Source organism: Lepus europaeus, chromosome 7 (genome assembly GCF_033115175.1).
Source record: "Lepus europaeus isolate LE1 chromosome 7, mLepTim1.pri, whole genome shotgun sequence".
Taxonomy (NCBI): Eukaryota; Metazoa; Chordata; class Mammalia; order Lagomorpha; family Leporidae; genus Lepus; species Lepus europaeus.
Window position 1 is genome coordinate 59903538 of NC_084833.1, and position 16223 is coordinate 59919760.

Sequence of the window (16223 nt, forward strand, 5' to 3'; positions counted from 1 at the left end):
AGTAAGCATTTTCATATGTTTAACAGAATTTTGAGTTTAAAATGCAGAATCTTTGATTTTATCACATGTTTAAGAACACTGTAAAGAACAAAGAACAGGAATTGTGTTTTGAATTATATTTCTAAATGTTTTTCTTCACAAACTCAAATTGTTAACGAAGAGAAAGTTCAGGGTTTTTTTTTGTTTGTTTGTTTGTTTTGTTTTTTTATCTTTGTACTTCTAATTGCCAGTCAAGGACGGATGAGGTCTCTTTATCTATAGCAGAGACTTCTCACACAGTACCTATTTCTTTCCCCATTTTGCTACTTGGTAATGATGGTAGCAGTCTGTATTCATGAATTCATGTTACTTAAATAAAATTACTGCTGCAAAGCTAAATTTCAGTCTTTAGTGTGCTTTTCCCTTGAGCAGGAGGTGGGTAATCCGCTGGTGGATCTGCTTAGTCTTTGCACTGTAAATGATAGGGTTCATCACGGGAGGTGCCAACAGGTAGACGTTGGCCATGATGACATGGACCAGTGGAGAGGCATGTTTGGCAAAACGATGAGTCATTGATACACCAACCATGGGGACATAGAGGATCAGAACAGCCAGAATGTGGGACAGACAGTTATTGAGGGCACGGAATCTTTCAGTCCAGGTGGCTGTGCTCAGGATATTTTTCAAGATGAGTGTATAGGAGATTACAATTAGCAGAGGGTCCATGACAATAATGAGCAGGACCAGACCAAATCCGTACCAGCTGTTGACCCGGATGTCAGCACAGACCAGGCGAATCATATCCTGGTGGAGGCAATAGGAGTGAGACAGAAGGTGGGAGTGGCAGAAGGGCAGGCGCTTGAGTAGAAAAAGGGAGGGAAGAACAGCCAGGACACAGCGGCAAGTGATGGCAAGCCCAATTCTACCAATGACTTCATTGGTGAGGATGGTAGCATAATGCAGGGGACGGCAGATAGCCACATAGCGATCAAAGGACATGGCCAACAGGACAGATGATTCCATGAAGGAGAATCCATGGAGGAAGAAGAACTGGGCAAAGCAGGCTTCAAAGCTAATTTTTTGAATGTTGAACCAGAAGAGCTGCATGACCGTGGGCAGGGTGGTGAGGGTGAGGCCCAGGTCAGTCACTGCCAACATTGAGAGAAACAGGTACATGGGCTGGTGGAGGCCTGGTGGTGTGTGGATGGCTGTGAGGATGGTGGTGTTGCCCACGATGGAGACAGTGTAGAGACAGAAGAAGGGGATGGAGATCCAGATGTGGGAGTCCTCAAATCCAGGGATGCCCGTGAGGATGAAGTAGAAGGGATCTTGAGTGGTGTTAGTCACTTCAGACATACTTGGTGAATGCAAACCAGAATCTGCGTGCTCTGTATTAAGAATTTCATCAGTATGCTACTGCCACAGGGTCGTTATCTAGTCAGTCCAGGACACAAAATGTGTTTGGGTTGACCTAACTCCACTGAGCAACATACTAGCCAGACACCTAGTAACTATGAGTTTATCTTTCTTTTTTTTTTAACTTTTATTAAATGAATATAAATTTCCAAAGTACAGCTTATGGATTACAATGGCTCCCCCTGCCATAACTTCCCTGCCACCCACAACCCTCCCCTCTCCTGCTCCCTCTCCCCTTCTATTCACATCAAGATTCATTTTCAATTCTCTTTATATACAGAAGATCAATTTAGCATATATTAAGTAAAGCTTTCAACAGTTTGTACCCACACAGAAACACAAAGTGTAAAATACTGTTTGAGTACTAGCTATACCATTAAATCACAATGTACAGCACATTAAGGACAGAGATCCTACATGAGGAGTAAGTGCACAGTGACTCCTGTTGTTGACTTAACAAATTGACACTCTTGTTTATGGCATCAGTAATCACCTTAGGCTCTTGTCATGAGTTGCCAAGGCTATGGAGGCCTTTTGAGTTCACTGACTCTGATCATATTTAGACAAGGTCATAGTCAAAGTGGAAGTTCTCTCCTCCCTTCAGAGAAAGGTACCTCCTTTCATTTCCACTGGGATCTCACTCGCAGAGATCTTTCATTTAGGTCATTTTTTTTTTTTCTGCCAGAGTGTCTTGGCTTTCCATGTCTGAAATATTCTCATGGGCTTTTCAGCTGGATCCGAATGCCTTAAGGGCTGATTCTGAGGCCAGAGTGCTGTTTAGGACATCTGCCATTCTGTGAGTCTGCTGTGTATCCTGCTTCCCATGTTGGATTGTTCTCTCCCTTTTTTATTCTATCAGTTTGAGTTTGTTAGTTTTCAAATTTCAAACTCTCTACTGTGCACTACAATTTAGCTTTATGTTTCTTGCAAATGACTTGTAATACATGCCCTGACTCTTGTATATGTGTATATACAGATATGTACTTATATATATGCATTTACTAACTGAAACCAATTTCATTAATATTCAAATAACTTTTAATAACCAAACCCAAAGCATTACCTTAGTCCACATTCTACTTGACATCACAGAAAATAACAAATGGTTGACTGTTGAATGGAAATAGTATCAAAGGGGGGGAAGTATACGATGATGCTCAATTTCTTATTTGAGCAACTACATGCATTATAGTGACTATTGATTTCATACAGAGTGCTAGATAAGGAACCACTGGGGGAAATATCACAGGTTTGGTTTGTGTATGTTGAGTTTAACCTTCATGGGAGCTGCCTAAGACAAATAATGATTAAGAAAATGCTTATAAGGGGCCGGCGCTGCGGCTCACTAGGCTAATCCTCCGCCTTGCAGTGCCGGCACACCGGGTTCTAGTCCCGGTCGGGGCACCGATCCTGTCCCGGTTGCCCCTCTTCCAGGCCAGCTCTCTGCTGTGGCCCAGGAGTGCAGTGGAGGATGGCCCAAGTCCTTGGGCCCTGCACCCGCATGGGAGACCAGGATAAGCACCTGGTTCCTGACATCGGATCAGCGCGGTGCGCCAGCTGCAGCGCGCTACCACGGCAGCCATTGGAGGGTGAACCAACGGCAAAAAGGAAGACCTTTCTCTCTGTCTCTCTCTCACTGTCCACTCTGCCTGTCAAAAAAAAAATGCTTATAAGGTCCAAGAGGACAAAGAAGCTAATTAGGAATTATGTGTATCTTTGACGTACTGATGGTTGTTGAGAACCTAGGATGTGATAACTTAGGCAAAAATTCAGGATGAGAAAGGAAAGAGGCCTAAGACAGGTCTCTAAGGAAGAGTAAAATTCAGCAGTTCAGGAGATGTGGAAGACAATACAGTGAATACCGTAAAGTACTATGGAGAGAGGAGGGAGGAAAACTAAGTCAAAATCAGAGAAACAGCAGAAATCAAAATCAAAATCAGAGACTAAAGGGCCCATGACTTAATGCTGCTCTGACAGTCATGGAAAAGGATCCTAAAAAGCACCTATTCAGTTCAGTGACATGAATGCTCGCATAAACATTTTGGAAAGACATTTCAACAGAATAATGAAAACAGAAGCCAAATTGGGCGGGGTGGTGGTGGTGGCGGTGGCTGAAGCTGTGGTGTAGCAGGTAAAGCTGCTGTCTGTGGTGCCGGCATCCCAGATGAGCATCAGCCTTGGCTTCTCCACTTCTGATACAGTTTCCTGCTAGTGTGCCTGGAAAAGCAGTGGAGGATAGCCGAAAGTCCCTGCACACATGTGGGAGACCCAGAAGAGGCTTCTGGCTTCATGTGAACCCAGCTCCAGCCATTGTGACCATTTGAGGAGTGAACCAGCGAATGGAAGATCTCTCTCTCTCTCTCTCCCTCTCTCTCTTTCTCTTCGTAATTGTACCTTTCAAACAGTAAATAAAAATAAATAAATAAAAATAAATATTTCGGGGGAAGAGAGGAGAGAGAGAGAGAGAGAGAGAAGCCAAATTAAATCTAAGAAGTTAAGATGAAAAGTTGACTATGCTGCCCCCTATGGGATGAATACATCTATTTAAAAAAATAAAATGGCATGTGTTTACATAATGTTTAACTATGAAGTACATATGGTAAAATGTTAAACACCAAATCTAGGTGAACTCATTGAACTCTTTGTGTAATTTGCAATATTTTAAAAATAAAAAGACAAAATTTAAGAGTTAAATTTAAAATGATTGAAAAGTAAGATGACTAACAATATAAAAATTAATATCTTTTAAAATTGAATCCTTGTCTATACTCCTGTGGAGCAGTGGTCTATCTACTTTTTACTTGTTGAATGTTATGGTTAGTGGTGCATCAAGCCTGTGATTACCAAGTAAATTGAAATTCTGTTTTTGCAAAAATTAGAGAAAAATAGAAAGGATGGCAGGGACTTGAGGGAGGGAAAAAAAGATGGAGCAAAGTATGGCTATCTTCTTAAAATTGCATCTATTAAATACATGAAATGTGCTCTCTTTATAAAAATAAAAATAAGCAACAAAAAATTCAGAAAGTATAAGAAACTAAAGCAAGTTCAATAAGCAAAAAAAAAAAAAAAGCACAAATAATCTGACTTAAAAGTGGACAAAAGCTAGGTGGACATTCCTGAAAGATGATATGCAAATGGCCAATAGATGCATGAAAAATGCTTACTATGGGGTTGGCCATGTGGCTTAGTCAGTAAAACTAACTCTTGTGAAACTAGCATCCCATATGGACACTGGTTCAAGTCCTGGCTGCTCCACTTGCAATCCAGTTCATTGTTAATGCATCTGGGAAAGAAATGGAAGACAGTCAAGTGCCTGGACTCCTGTACCTACGTGAGGGACCCAGATGAACCTCCTGGCGTTGGTCTGGCCCAGCCCTGACCATTTTGGCCATTTGGAGAGTGAACCAGCAAATGGAAGATCTCTGTATCTCTCTCTCTCTCTCTCTCTCTCTCTCTCTCTCTCTCCCTCTCCCTCTCTCTCTCTCTCTCTCTCTCTCTCCCTCTCTCTCTCTCCCTCTAACTCTGCATTTCAAATAAATAAATAAATCTTAAAAAATGAAAAAAGAAAAAAAACACCACTCCTAACCATCAGGGAAATGCAAATCAAAATCATAATGAGCTATCACTTCACTCCAGTTAGAACAGATATTATAAAAAAGACAAAAACAACAAATGCTGGCAGATATCCAGATAAATAAACTCATTCAATCTAGGTAGGAGTGAAAATGAGTACAGCTATTATGGAAAACAATACGGAAATTCCACTAATGTTTACTTTATCTTGAAACTAAAGCTCATTTGAATTTCTAAGAAAATAAAAATAATACAAAGAAAATATTATTGTCTCTTCATCTATCATTGCAGAAAACTATATTTAGTTTTATGAGGTAGTACTGAACTTAAAAATGCAATTACTAACAAATTAATCTTGTAAAACTGGACTTCAAAGATAGTTGCCATGTCCTACAAAAGTAATCCCTGACACCTAAAACATCTATAATTGTGATTATTGTCTTAAGAATTTGCTTTCCTGGTTAATACTTGCACAAACTCTTTCCTGTTTGCTCATGACTTCATCGGTTTTAGCACAGGAAGTTCCACATCTTGAGAAAATTCTCAGCCCAAGGAAGCCCAGTGGGTTAGTCACCCTGACACTCTTGTGTTCTGGATGGTATCAGGGCATGCTGATTTTCCTTGTAAAGTCAAAAGTGGATTATTATTATTTTTTTTTTGACAGGCAGAGTGGACAGTGAGAGAGAGAGAGACAGAGAGAAAGGTCTTCCTTTTTCCGTTGGTTCACCCTCCAATGGCTGCTGCGGCCGGCTCACCACGCTGATCCGAAGCCAGGAGCCAGGTGCTTCTCCTGGTCTCCCACGCGGGTGCAGGGCCCAAGCACTCCCGGGCCACAGCAGAGAGCTGGCCTGGAAGAGGGGCAACCGGGACAGAATCCGGCGCCCCGACCAGGACTAGAACCCCGGTGTGCCAGCGCCGCAGGTGGAGGATTAGCCTAGTGAGCCGTGGCGCCGGCCAAAAGTGGATTATTGACACAGCTCTTCTCTTCAAGCAGGGCGATATAAAAACCCATGACTGCACAATTTCTTACTTAAACAAAAAAGTTGGAGTCAGCATTGTGGCATATTAGGTTAAGCCTCTGTCTGTGATGCCTGGATCCCAGATGGGCACTGGTTCGAGGTCCAGCTGTTCCACTTCTGATAAAACTTCCTGCTAGTGTGTCTCGGAAAACAATGGAAGATGGTCTAAGTCCTTGGACTCCTACACTCAGGTGGGCGACCTGGAAGGAGCTCCAGGCTCCTTGCTTTGGTCTCACCCAGCCCCTTTGGAGAATAAATCAGCAAATGGAAGATCCTCTCTCTTTCTCTCCATATCTTTGCCTTTCAAATAAATAAAAAAAATATATTTATTTGAAAGGCAGAGTTACACAGAGAGAGAAGGAGAGACAGAGTGAGAGAGAGAGATCTTCCATCTGCTGGCTCACTCCCCAATTGGCTGCAGTGGTCTGAGCTGTGCTGATCTGAAGCCAGGATCTAGGAGTTTCTTCCACACACAGGTGCAGAGGCCCAAGAACTCGGGCCATCTTCCACTGCTTTCCAAGGCCACAGCAGAGAACTGGATCGGAAGTGGAGCAGCTGGGACTCAAACTGGTGCCCATAGGCAGTGCCGGCACTGCAGGCAGCAGCTTTATGTGCTGCACCACAGCGCAGCCCCACTCCCCCAAAATCTTAAAAAAAAGTCAACAATCTGTGCCTTAATTGGATTAATAACACAAACTCTGTAAATAATAAAATTCCATGATACTTTTAAATAAGCCAACATACCTTGACTCCCACAAAATAGGCATACATTTTTATTTATTAAGTACTCAAGAACATGTTAAAGAATCTTATATGCAATAAAATAGATTATTATTAATTTTAAAATTAATATCCTTATAGTTTAGTTGGATATTTTTCCATATGCATGTTAGCAAGTTATATCTTCTTTTATGATATTCTTAAGGGAGTTTCTTTTTTTGTATTTTTTAACAAAATGGTAATGAGTCTTTTATATGATACATGCTAATTTTTGTGATAGATATTTTCAGTCTAACTGCTATGCTAAAATATTATTATTCATAAAATAATGAATATGATGACTAAATGAATGTGTACTAGTTTTTGGAATATTCCAATGATGATAGCTGAGAATGTTCTTATCAGGAAATATACAATACTTAATGGATTCTCAGAGTCTTTGAAGTCTAACCACAGACTCCCTAATGTGTCCATAATGCTAAACTAAGAATTGCTAGAAAATCATTAAATTCCAGTGTTTGGAAAGAAAAATGAAATAAAATTAAAGGAAATGGAAAAAACAGTATAAATATAAAATGGATATATTTAATTAGAATAATTAAAATAATTAAAAATTCAAGTATTATTTCTTTGAAATGGCCATTGTAATTTCAAATCCTCTAGCAAATTTGATTAAGAAAAAGAAAAACAATGGCCAGAATTGTGGATTAGCTGGGAAAGTCGCCACTTGTGATTCCAGCATCCCATATGCGCAAAGGTTTGTGTCCAGTCTGCTCCCCTTCCATTTCAATACCTTGCTAATGTCCTGGGAAAACAGTGGACTATGGCTTATATGTGTGGGTCCCTGCCATCCATATGGGAGACCCAGATGAAACTCCAGGCTCCTGGATTTGGTTTTGCAGGGCTCTGACCATTGTGGCCATTTGAGGAGTGAATCAGCAGATGTTAGATCTCTCTCTCTCTCTCTCTCTGTAACTCTTTCAATTAAATAATTTTTTTTTAAAAAAAGAAAGGACTACAGATAAATGTTTAGAAATGAAATGTAATAAGTCAAAACTGTGGAGAAATTTAAGGGCCAGAAAGAGGTCACCAATAAAATAATAAATAATAGGAAATGGGACATTATTTAGGCTTAAGCAACAAAAAAAGGAGGAGTTTTTAAAATCTCTTAGGACTGAGCTAACTGGTCCTTCATTAAATACCTGAAGCATTAGAAATGTATAAAATATTCTCAATAATGAAAATGTTCATCAGAGACAGTTATTTGTTTGAAGACGTGAAATAAAGGAAAGAAAATCCCATCCAACCTCGATGCAAGTTAGAACCTTTTCATAAAACCAGAATATGACAAGTTTTTTTTTTAATTAGAAAAATAAAAACAAAAATACCTACGTATGTTGGTACTAGTCAACATTTAATGATTGACTGCATTCCGGCTTTGACCCAGTCACACAATTTGAACATATACCTTAATTTTTTCTAGATACTAACATATATTTCTTCATGTATGTGGTATTTCCCTCTGTTTTTGTATTTCAGTTTATTTTAATTTGGTTAGTGTATATATTAATAGTGATGTGTGTGTGTGTGTGTATGTATGATTGTGAAAGAATCAACTTACAAACTAACAAAGCTAAGAGTAAACTATAATTTTCAGAGGATTCTTGAGGGACAAGATATATCTATCTGTGAGATGCCCAGATATTGTTGACCATCTGTATGTATGGGTTCCACCTTCATGGATTCAACCAACCAGTTAGAAAATATTGGGGGTGTGTGGGTGCTGTGGTGTAGTGGGTGAAGCCACTGCCTGCAGTGCCAGCATCCCATATGGGCACCAGTTCAAGTCCCAGATGCTCCACTTCCCATCCAGCTCTCTGCTATGGCCTGGGAAAGCAGTAGAAGATGACCCAACTCCTCGGTCCCCTGTAACTGCATGGGAGACCTGAAAGAAGCTCCTGGCTCCTGGCTTTGGATCAGTGCAGCTCTGGCCGTTGCGGCCAACTGGGGAGTGAACCATCAGATGGAAGGCCTCTCTTTCTCTGCCTCTCCTTCTCTCTCTGTAACTCTAACTTTCAAATAAATAAATAAAATCTTAAAAAAAAATCAAAATATTTGTTGCTGATGTGCACTGTGTAATTAGATCTACAGTTTGGTATGCACTGAACATATAGAATTTTTTTCACTGAAAATTATTTCATAATCAATAAAGTATAACAGCTATTTATATACAAGTAAATATAAACACTTACATTGTATTACACTGTATAAATAATCTAGAGATGATTTAAAATATGTAGGAGGATGTGCACTCAAAATACTATACCATTTTACATAAGCGATTGAGAGTTCACAGACTTTGGTGTCTGCAGAGGGTGCTAGAAGCAATCCTCCATGGATGTGGCAGGACAATTGCACTTATTTTAAGCTTCAATATTGTTCTCCACAATCAAAATCTCTTCTAGTGTTGTAATTGAGTAAAACCGAGACAGATGATGTGGTGTGCTTATTTCTGTGGATGCCAAAGTTGAGGACAAAACAATGATTTCAGCAACAAGGTTTGGAGAGAACTTAAGCTGTGCCTCACACAGTTTCTAGATGTTTAGCTGCTTTCACTCATTTAACTTATTGCATAACTGCATAACTGATGGCTATCATTTTATACAATGAGGGATGTGTAATACTGATGAAGCAGTGATTTTTTTTTTAAATCCAGGACAGTCTTGACAGATGAAGTGGACTATCAGCTGTTTGCAGAATGGGTAGAAATTTTAGAGAGGGTGGAAAAGAGGCTATGGCAGACAATGAGCGTATTTGATGACAGTAGATGACATGTGAAGGAAATGACACCCTCTGTATTTTTGATGGTTGGGCCTGATTGCAAGGATAGTGAAAACTGGTGGTGAGAACTGAAAAAGGGCTCTGGAGGATAATAGCAGAGCCATCAAAAGGAGTGAGTCTGGGAGAGACAGGCTGTGGCAGGCACAAAACAAGATAGAGTTGAGAAGCCAAGCAGATGAAAAGTGTGAGAATGTGTATGTTTCTGACCACACGTGAATGCATGAGCATTCAGGTGCCCAGGTCAGGGTGAAGCAAGGACACAACACACATCATCTCAAAGTCTACCAGAAAGTAGAGAATCCAGGAGTTACACTTGATATTTTTTACCCCAGAGGGACATACCTAAAGCCAATAGATATGTGATGAAAAGGAGGGAGGGAAGGAAGTTGGAAATTTCTTGATATCAGTAAAAAGTTATTAATAATTTTACTCTGCTGCAAACAACGTTTGTTTTCTAGCCTCTCAAGTGACTCTTTGAATAGATAAAATTCTTGGGGACTCTGCTAGGTGGCCGTGGTGCAGGGTAGTTTAGATTTTTATATTTCATCCAACCTCACTTTTTTATTTCTTAGACTTGTCCTTGAGTGGTAAAGTCTGAATTATGACTGGAAAAACATTGAGAAAATTATGTATTTACTTTCACATTGGCTTCTAACCTCACAGAACCTTAACCTTATAATTTGCAAGCCCCAAGAAGGTTCATCCTGGCTTCTGTTCTGTTCCTACACTCACATCTTCACGTGTCCCTTGAACTCACTTCTTTCTGAGACATTCAATAAGTCAATTGCAGGGAAAGAAGGCAGACAGATAAAAATAAGAACAACAGGGAACACCACTGGTAAAGTCTAATTTTTAGGGAGGGCAGAGTTAAAAAATTTGTGCTGGAGGCATGCACAATAACACTTTGACTGTGACAGCTACAGATTGGGTAAAAAAAAGTGAATAATGGACCCAAGGCTACTCTTTGCACATAGGAGGGGCACAGTGATAGATCTCTATAGGTTTCACCGCAGTCCCCACTCCTCTCTGTGTCTCTGAAATGAGTTTGCTACACTTTTCCCCTGTCTCTAGGGGAGCGTCTCCTGTTCTCAGTCACCAGGTACACCCTCCTCTTACTTCGACCACCCATTGAGCATTCCAGGCTCACCTGTGTGTTCTCTGCATTCCTGCAATGCTCCCGTTAGCATCTGTACCATGCTCTGTGGTTGGTGGGATTAAATGCTCCTGAAGAGCTGAGACTAGAGTGCAGAAGGGGAGGGGTAAGAAACCTCTAGAAGGATCTTAGGGGAATATGAAGGTTGTGCTCTGGGAACTGAGGCCCGCGGGGAGAGAACCAGGAAAGCAGCCAGTTTTTAGGAGAGGCATCTGCACTGTTACAGGAAATAGGAAGCCCTGGTGAAGTCCTGATGCAAAGCCTAGAGAGAATGTGCCTTGGTTCTGCATAGAAAGTTGGTTTTCTTGAAAATCAATTCTGAGAACCTCTCTAGTAGGGATGAGTTAACTCTAGGGGACATGAGCAAAGGTAATGTTCAAGAAGTGTGCCTTGCAAGAAAGGGTTGAATGCATTCCTTTAGATAAATGGCATTGGCAAGGACTGGAAATTTGTTTTCACATTACTGAGAAAAAAATCACTGATTCAGGTTTAACTTAAGAGTGGTTATCAGAGGCTAGGGAGGGAAGGAAAGGAAAATGTTGATTGACAAGTACCAGATTTTAACTAGGTGAGAATAAGGAAATCTGGCATTTTATTGTGCAGTGGGATGACTATAGATGATGTTAATGAACTGTATACTTCTCCTTAAAAAACACAGAAGATTGGATTTTGGATGGTTACAACATAAATAAATGATAAGTATTAGAAGAGATAAATATACTTACCTTGATTGCACATTATACAATGTGTACATGTACCAAAATGACACATAATATCCCATAATACATATACTTTTGTATATCTGTCAAAAAGCTTTTTAAAGACTTACTTATTTTGAAAGTCAGAGTTACAGAGAGACAGAAGGAGAGACAGAGCGAGAGAGACAGAGAGAATCTTCCATCTGCTGATTCATTCCCCAGATAGTTGCAATAGCAGGGGCTGGATCAGACTGAAGCCAGGAGCCAGGAGCCAGGAGCTTCTCCCAGGTCTCCCATGTGGATGCAGAGGCCCAAGCACTTGGACCGTCTCCCACCACTTTCCCAAGTGCATTAGCAGGGAGTTGGATTGAAAATGGAACAACTGGAGGCCAGCGATGTGGCTCAATAGGCTAATCCTCCGCCTTGCGGCCCCGGCACACCAGGTTCTAGTCCCGGTAGGGGCACTGGATTCTGTCTCGGTTGCCCCTCTTCCAGGCCAGCTCTCTGCTGTGGCCAGGGAGTGCAGTGGAGGATGGCCCAAGTGCTTGGGCCCTGCACCCTTATGGGAGACCAGGAGGAGCACCTGGCTCCTGGCTTTGGATCAGCACGATGCGCTGGCCGCGGCGGCCATTGGAGGGTGAACCAACGGTAAAGGAAGACCTTTCTCTCTGTCTCCCTCTCTCACTGTCCACTCTGTCTGTCAAAAAAAAAAAAAAAAAAAAAAAGGAACAACCAGGACACAAATGGATGGGAGCCCAGATGGGACGCTGGCATCACAGGCTGCAGTTTTACCCACTGGGCCAGAATACCAGCTGCTTAAAAATACTTTTTAAAGGTTTTATTGTTTTTTTGAGAGTCAATGAGAGTCAAAGAGAGAACTCTCATCCTCTGGTTCAAGCCCCCGATGCCTAAGTATGGGTTAGGCTGAAGCTGGGAGCTATGAATTCAATCTGCTAATTGAGTGGCAGATAAAGAACTACGTGAACCATTACCTGCTGCCTCTCAGAGCCCACATTACCCAGAAACTGGGGTCTGGAGTCAAACATCAAACTCACCCGCTCTGATACAGGATGTGAGCATCGCAACCACTAGGCCAAACACCCTCCCCTGTTTTTACATTTATAAGTGATTGAAACAAACAAAATAAAATGACATTTTTTGACGTATGAAAATTATATTAAATTCAAAATTCAGTGTCCTTTTATAGTTTTGTTGGCTTACAGCCAATCTCATAAATGTGCATGTTGTTTAGTGTTGCTTTAGAAATTTAGTTTAGAAATGCAGTTACATGTGTGCAAACTGACAAATATATAAGATTTTTATTAAGTGTTATCTGTAATAGTAAGAAGTGGACACAAACCAGATGTCCATCAAATGAAAACTGGTAAATAGATTTTGATAATTAAAAAAATGTATCTGAATTCATGCAGTGAAATACGTAGGTGTAAAGATAAATGATTACATGTACTGATTATATATGATCTAAAGACATCTGTGTATGTCAAAAATCAGAGGATAGCACACAATATTCAATGAAAAAGTATAAATAAACATGATTACTTGTTTATACATAAAGGTATTTTTAAAACCAAATACAATAAGTTGAAAATATTTTTTGCATTGGGGAAGGAAATCAGAATGGTTGAAATATGGATTAAAAGTGAATATTTTCAATATATATGCCTTAACTATTTTGAAATTTGAATCACATGAATGTCTGACCTTGACAATAATATTTTATTAAAATGTGGGTACAAGCTAGTAATTTTTGATATGAAAAATAGAAGAGAAGGAAATAAATGATAATTTCATACACATTAAATTTTTGCATTATTTGAAGAAAATAAAAAACATTTTGAATAACTTTGAACTTTGTAAACTACGTATGGTAAAATTTTACTAATAAGAGTATAGTTTAGGGGCTGGCCCCATGGTGAAATGGGTAAAGCTGCCATCTGCAGTGCCAGCATCCCATATGGGCGCTGGTTCCAGTTCTGGTTGCTGCACTTCTGATCCAATTTTCTGCTATGGCCTGGGAAAGCAGTGGAAGATGGCCCAAGTGCTTGGGCCCCTGCACCTGCATGGGAGACCCAGAAGAAGCTCCTGGCTCTTGGCTTCAAATCAGCCCAACTCTGGCTGTTGCAGCTATTTGGGGAGTGAACCTCTGCCTTTAAATAAATGGGAAAATATTTTTAAAAAGTATAGTTTGTAACCCCCAAACAAGTGAAATAACAAAAAAAAAACTATTTTAAATGTTATATAACACAGAAAAAGAGGGGGAAAACCACATAACTAAAATATATAAATCAGATAAGTTAAACATGTTTACATACATAAATATATTTCAGATATTAATAATGATACAAATATAAACTAATGGTGACAAATACAAGTGGAAGAAAGCATCAGCAAATAAATAATGTTTAAAAAGTAAAAATGAAATCTTGTGGATATCTGGCAACTGATTTTGTGAACTATAGAAACAGAACCCAGCTGATTACAAAGAAAGAAGGGAGCAAGAAGCCATGCAGCTCTGCTAACTCAGAAAGTTTTATGAATTTGAGACATCTGTAATTGAGGGTTATAGTCTATGGGATCCCAAATTGAAGACACCATGAAAATAAACATAAATTAGATGGCAAGATTCACTCCTACCATGTAAGTAGGTAATTAGTACACTCTGCAAATTAAAAATTGCATTATTGTTAACACATATTATAATTGGCATATAATGTTCATGAATAGAAGTACCCACATTATAGACATAGGGCTGAATATTTATCACAAAATGAATCATTCAGTTTCCCTCAATCCAGATAAAGAGAGAAAACACTATTACATCCTAATTGTCAATTTTGGAAGGTGTTCACCACGCATTTGACAAAAACGTATCATGTGCAATTGTTGCTGACTTGGTTTAATTGTTAATTAGAATGTTATTTTTAACAATGTTTTCAAATTTTTAAAATCCTTGTGATCTTTTATTTTTGTTTCTTATTTTCTTATATTAGTTACCAGGAAAGGTGTAGTAAAATCTACCACTGTCATTGTGGATTGCCCTACTTATTTTAGTGGTTGTGACAATTATCCCCTTTGCATGTCAGCCATTTGAGACTTTTCATTTTTTCAACTATTACTTTTGAATCAATAAATTCATTAAAAAAGAAAAATGGTAACATCAGGCTTACTTCTCTAGAAATCCCTTCTTTTGGAGTCCTGGTCTTCACAACTTTATTGTCTTGGATGCTCTTTGAAGTCTTTTAAAAATATTTCTCTAATAGTTTTTGGCAGAGTAACGGTTTGAAATAAATTTATATTCCATTGAATAATGGTTGAATGTCTGAAGTATTTCATGCATCATAGATTTCTCAAGTTATCTTCCAACTCTCAGTTGCTTTTCTCTTTTGGGGAATGTTGTGTTTTCATAAATATTTTTTTTCCCTGAATTCTTGCTTCATGTGTGAAAGGTATTGAACCCATGCCACAAAACATGTTTTAATATAACATAAATCCTGCATATGGTTCTGGCATACATAATTCTCTCCTATTTGTCAAAACACTCCAATTTACTGCGTACAAAGGGCCTCCTGTTAGACACCATGTTCTAACGTAGCATCAGTCACAAAACTAAGACCAGCTGTGATTATAGGAAATCAACCAACAAACCAACCAAAGTCTCTTTTCCTAATTTGGCCATTGCTTAAACTCTGAATCTCTTCTCTGACAGCATTCGGACAATGCTGCGACGGATCTCCTTGGTCTTAATGCTATAGACAATGGGATTGACAACAGGGGGAAAGAAGAGGTAAGCATTGGCCATCATGATTTGCAGCAGAGGAGACACATCATGTCCAAAGCGATGCACCATAGACAGGCCAATCATTGGCACATAGTAAGCAAGCACAGCACAGACATGTGAACCACATGTGTTGAGTGCCTTCTTCCTCCCTTCTCCAGTGGTGATACCCAGTACAGTATGGAGGATGAATCCATAGGAGACAACAATAAGCAGTGAATCCAGCCCAAATGTGGAGGTGACAATGAAAAGTCCATAGATATTGTTGATAGAAATGTCCCCACAAGGTAAATGGATGAGGTTGGGGTGGAGGCAATAGGAGTGGGAGAGGACATTGTGACCACAGAAGGGCAGCTGTTGTAAGAGAATGGGCAATGGGGCCATGAGTATAATGCTTTTCAGCCCAATGACTGCCCCTGTGCTAAAGATGCGGGGCAGTGTCAGGATTTTTGTATAGTGCAGTGGGCTGTAGATGGCCACAAAACGGTCCACAGACATGGCGAGCAGCACAGCTGATTCCATAATTGAGAAAGAGTGGATGGAGAACATCTGGAAAAGGCATGCTTCAAAACTAATCTCTGTGGTACCAAATAGGAATATACCTAGCACTGTAGGCAAGGTGGATGCAGAGACACCAACTTCAGCCAATGCCAACATGGCAAGAAAGAGATACATGGGCTAATGCAGGGCAGTGTCTGTTCTGATGACGTGCAGAATGGTGCCATTGCCAAGGAAGATGATGATGTACATCAGGCAGAAGGGGATGGATATCCAGAAGTGCTCTGCCTCCATCCCTGGGATGCCAGCCAAAATAAATGTTGTAGGTAAGGACTCCAGAGTGCTATTAGAATGCTTCATGTTGAAATCTCATCCCATGGTACCAATACCACCTTGAAAATTAGGAGAAAAAAAAACAGTGCTATAATGCTATTATGGGGAAGGCCACTGTATAATAAGAAAAAAGATAAAGAAAACACAGTCACCAGTTTAATAGTCAAAGCCTCATTTCTGAAAATGGAAAGAACATT

At 39.9% G+C, this 16223-nt stretch overlaps 2 protein-coding genes across 2 annotated transcripts; both read right to left on the bottom strand.

Moving 5' to 3' along the window:
* Positions 1 to 387: 387 nt before the first annotated feature.
* Positions 388 to 1344, bottom strand: LOC133764500 (olfactory receptor 51Q1-like). The gene has a single exon (XM_062198175.1). The coding sequence runs from the start codon at positions 1333 to 1335 to the stop codon at positions 388 to 390; it is 948 nt and encodes a 315-aa protein (XP_062054159.1). The 5' UTR covers positions 1336 to 1344.
* Positions 1345 to 15099: 13755 nt separating this feature from the next.
* On the bottom strand, positions 15100 to 16053 carry LOC133764501 (olfactory receptor 51J1-like). Its single transcript, XM_062198176.1, is given in 1 exon segment — positions 15100 to 16053. A coding segment is annotated over 1 exon segment (954 nt).
* Positions 16054 to 16223: the final 170 nt, after the last annotated feature.

Coding starts and splice junctions, on each gene's coding strand:
- LOC133764500 (XM_062198175.1), bottom strand. CDS start 1,335: ATGTCTGAAGTGACTAACACCACTCAAGATCCCTTCTACTTCATCCTC.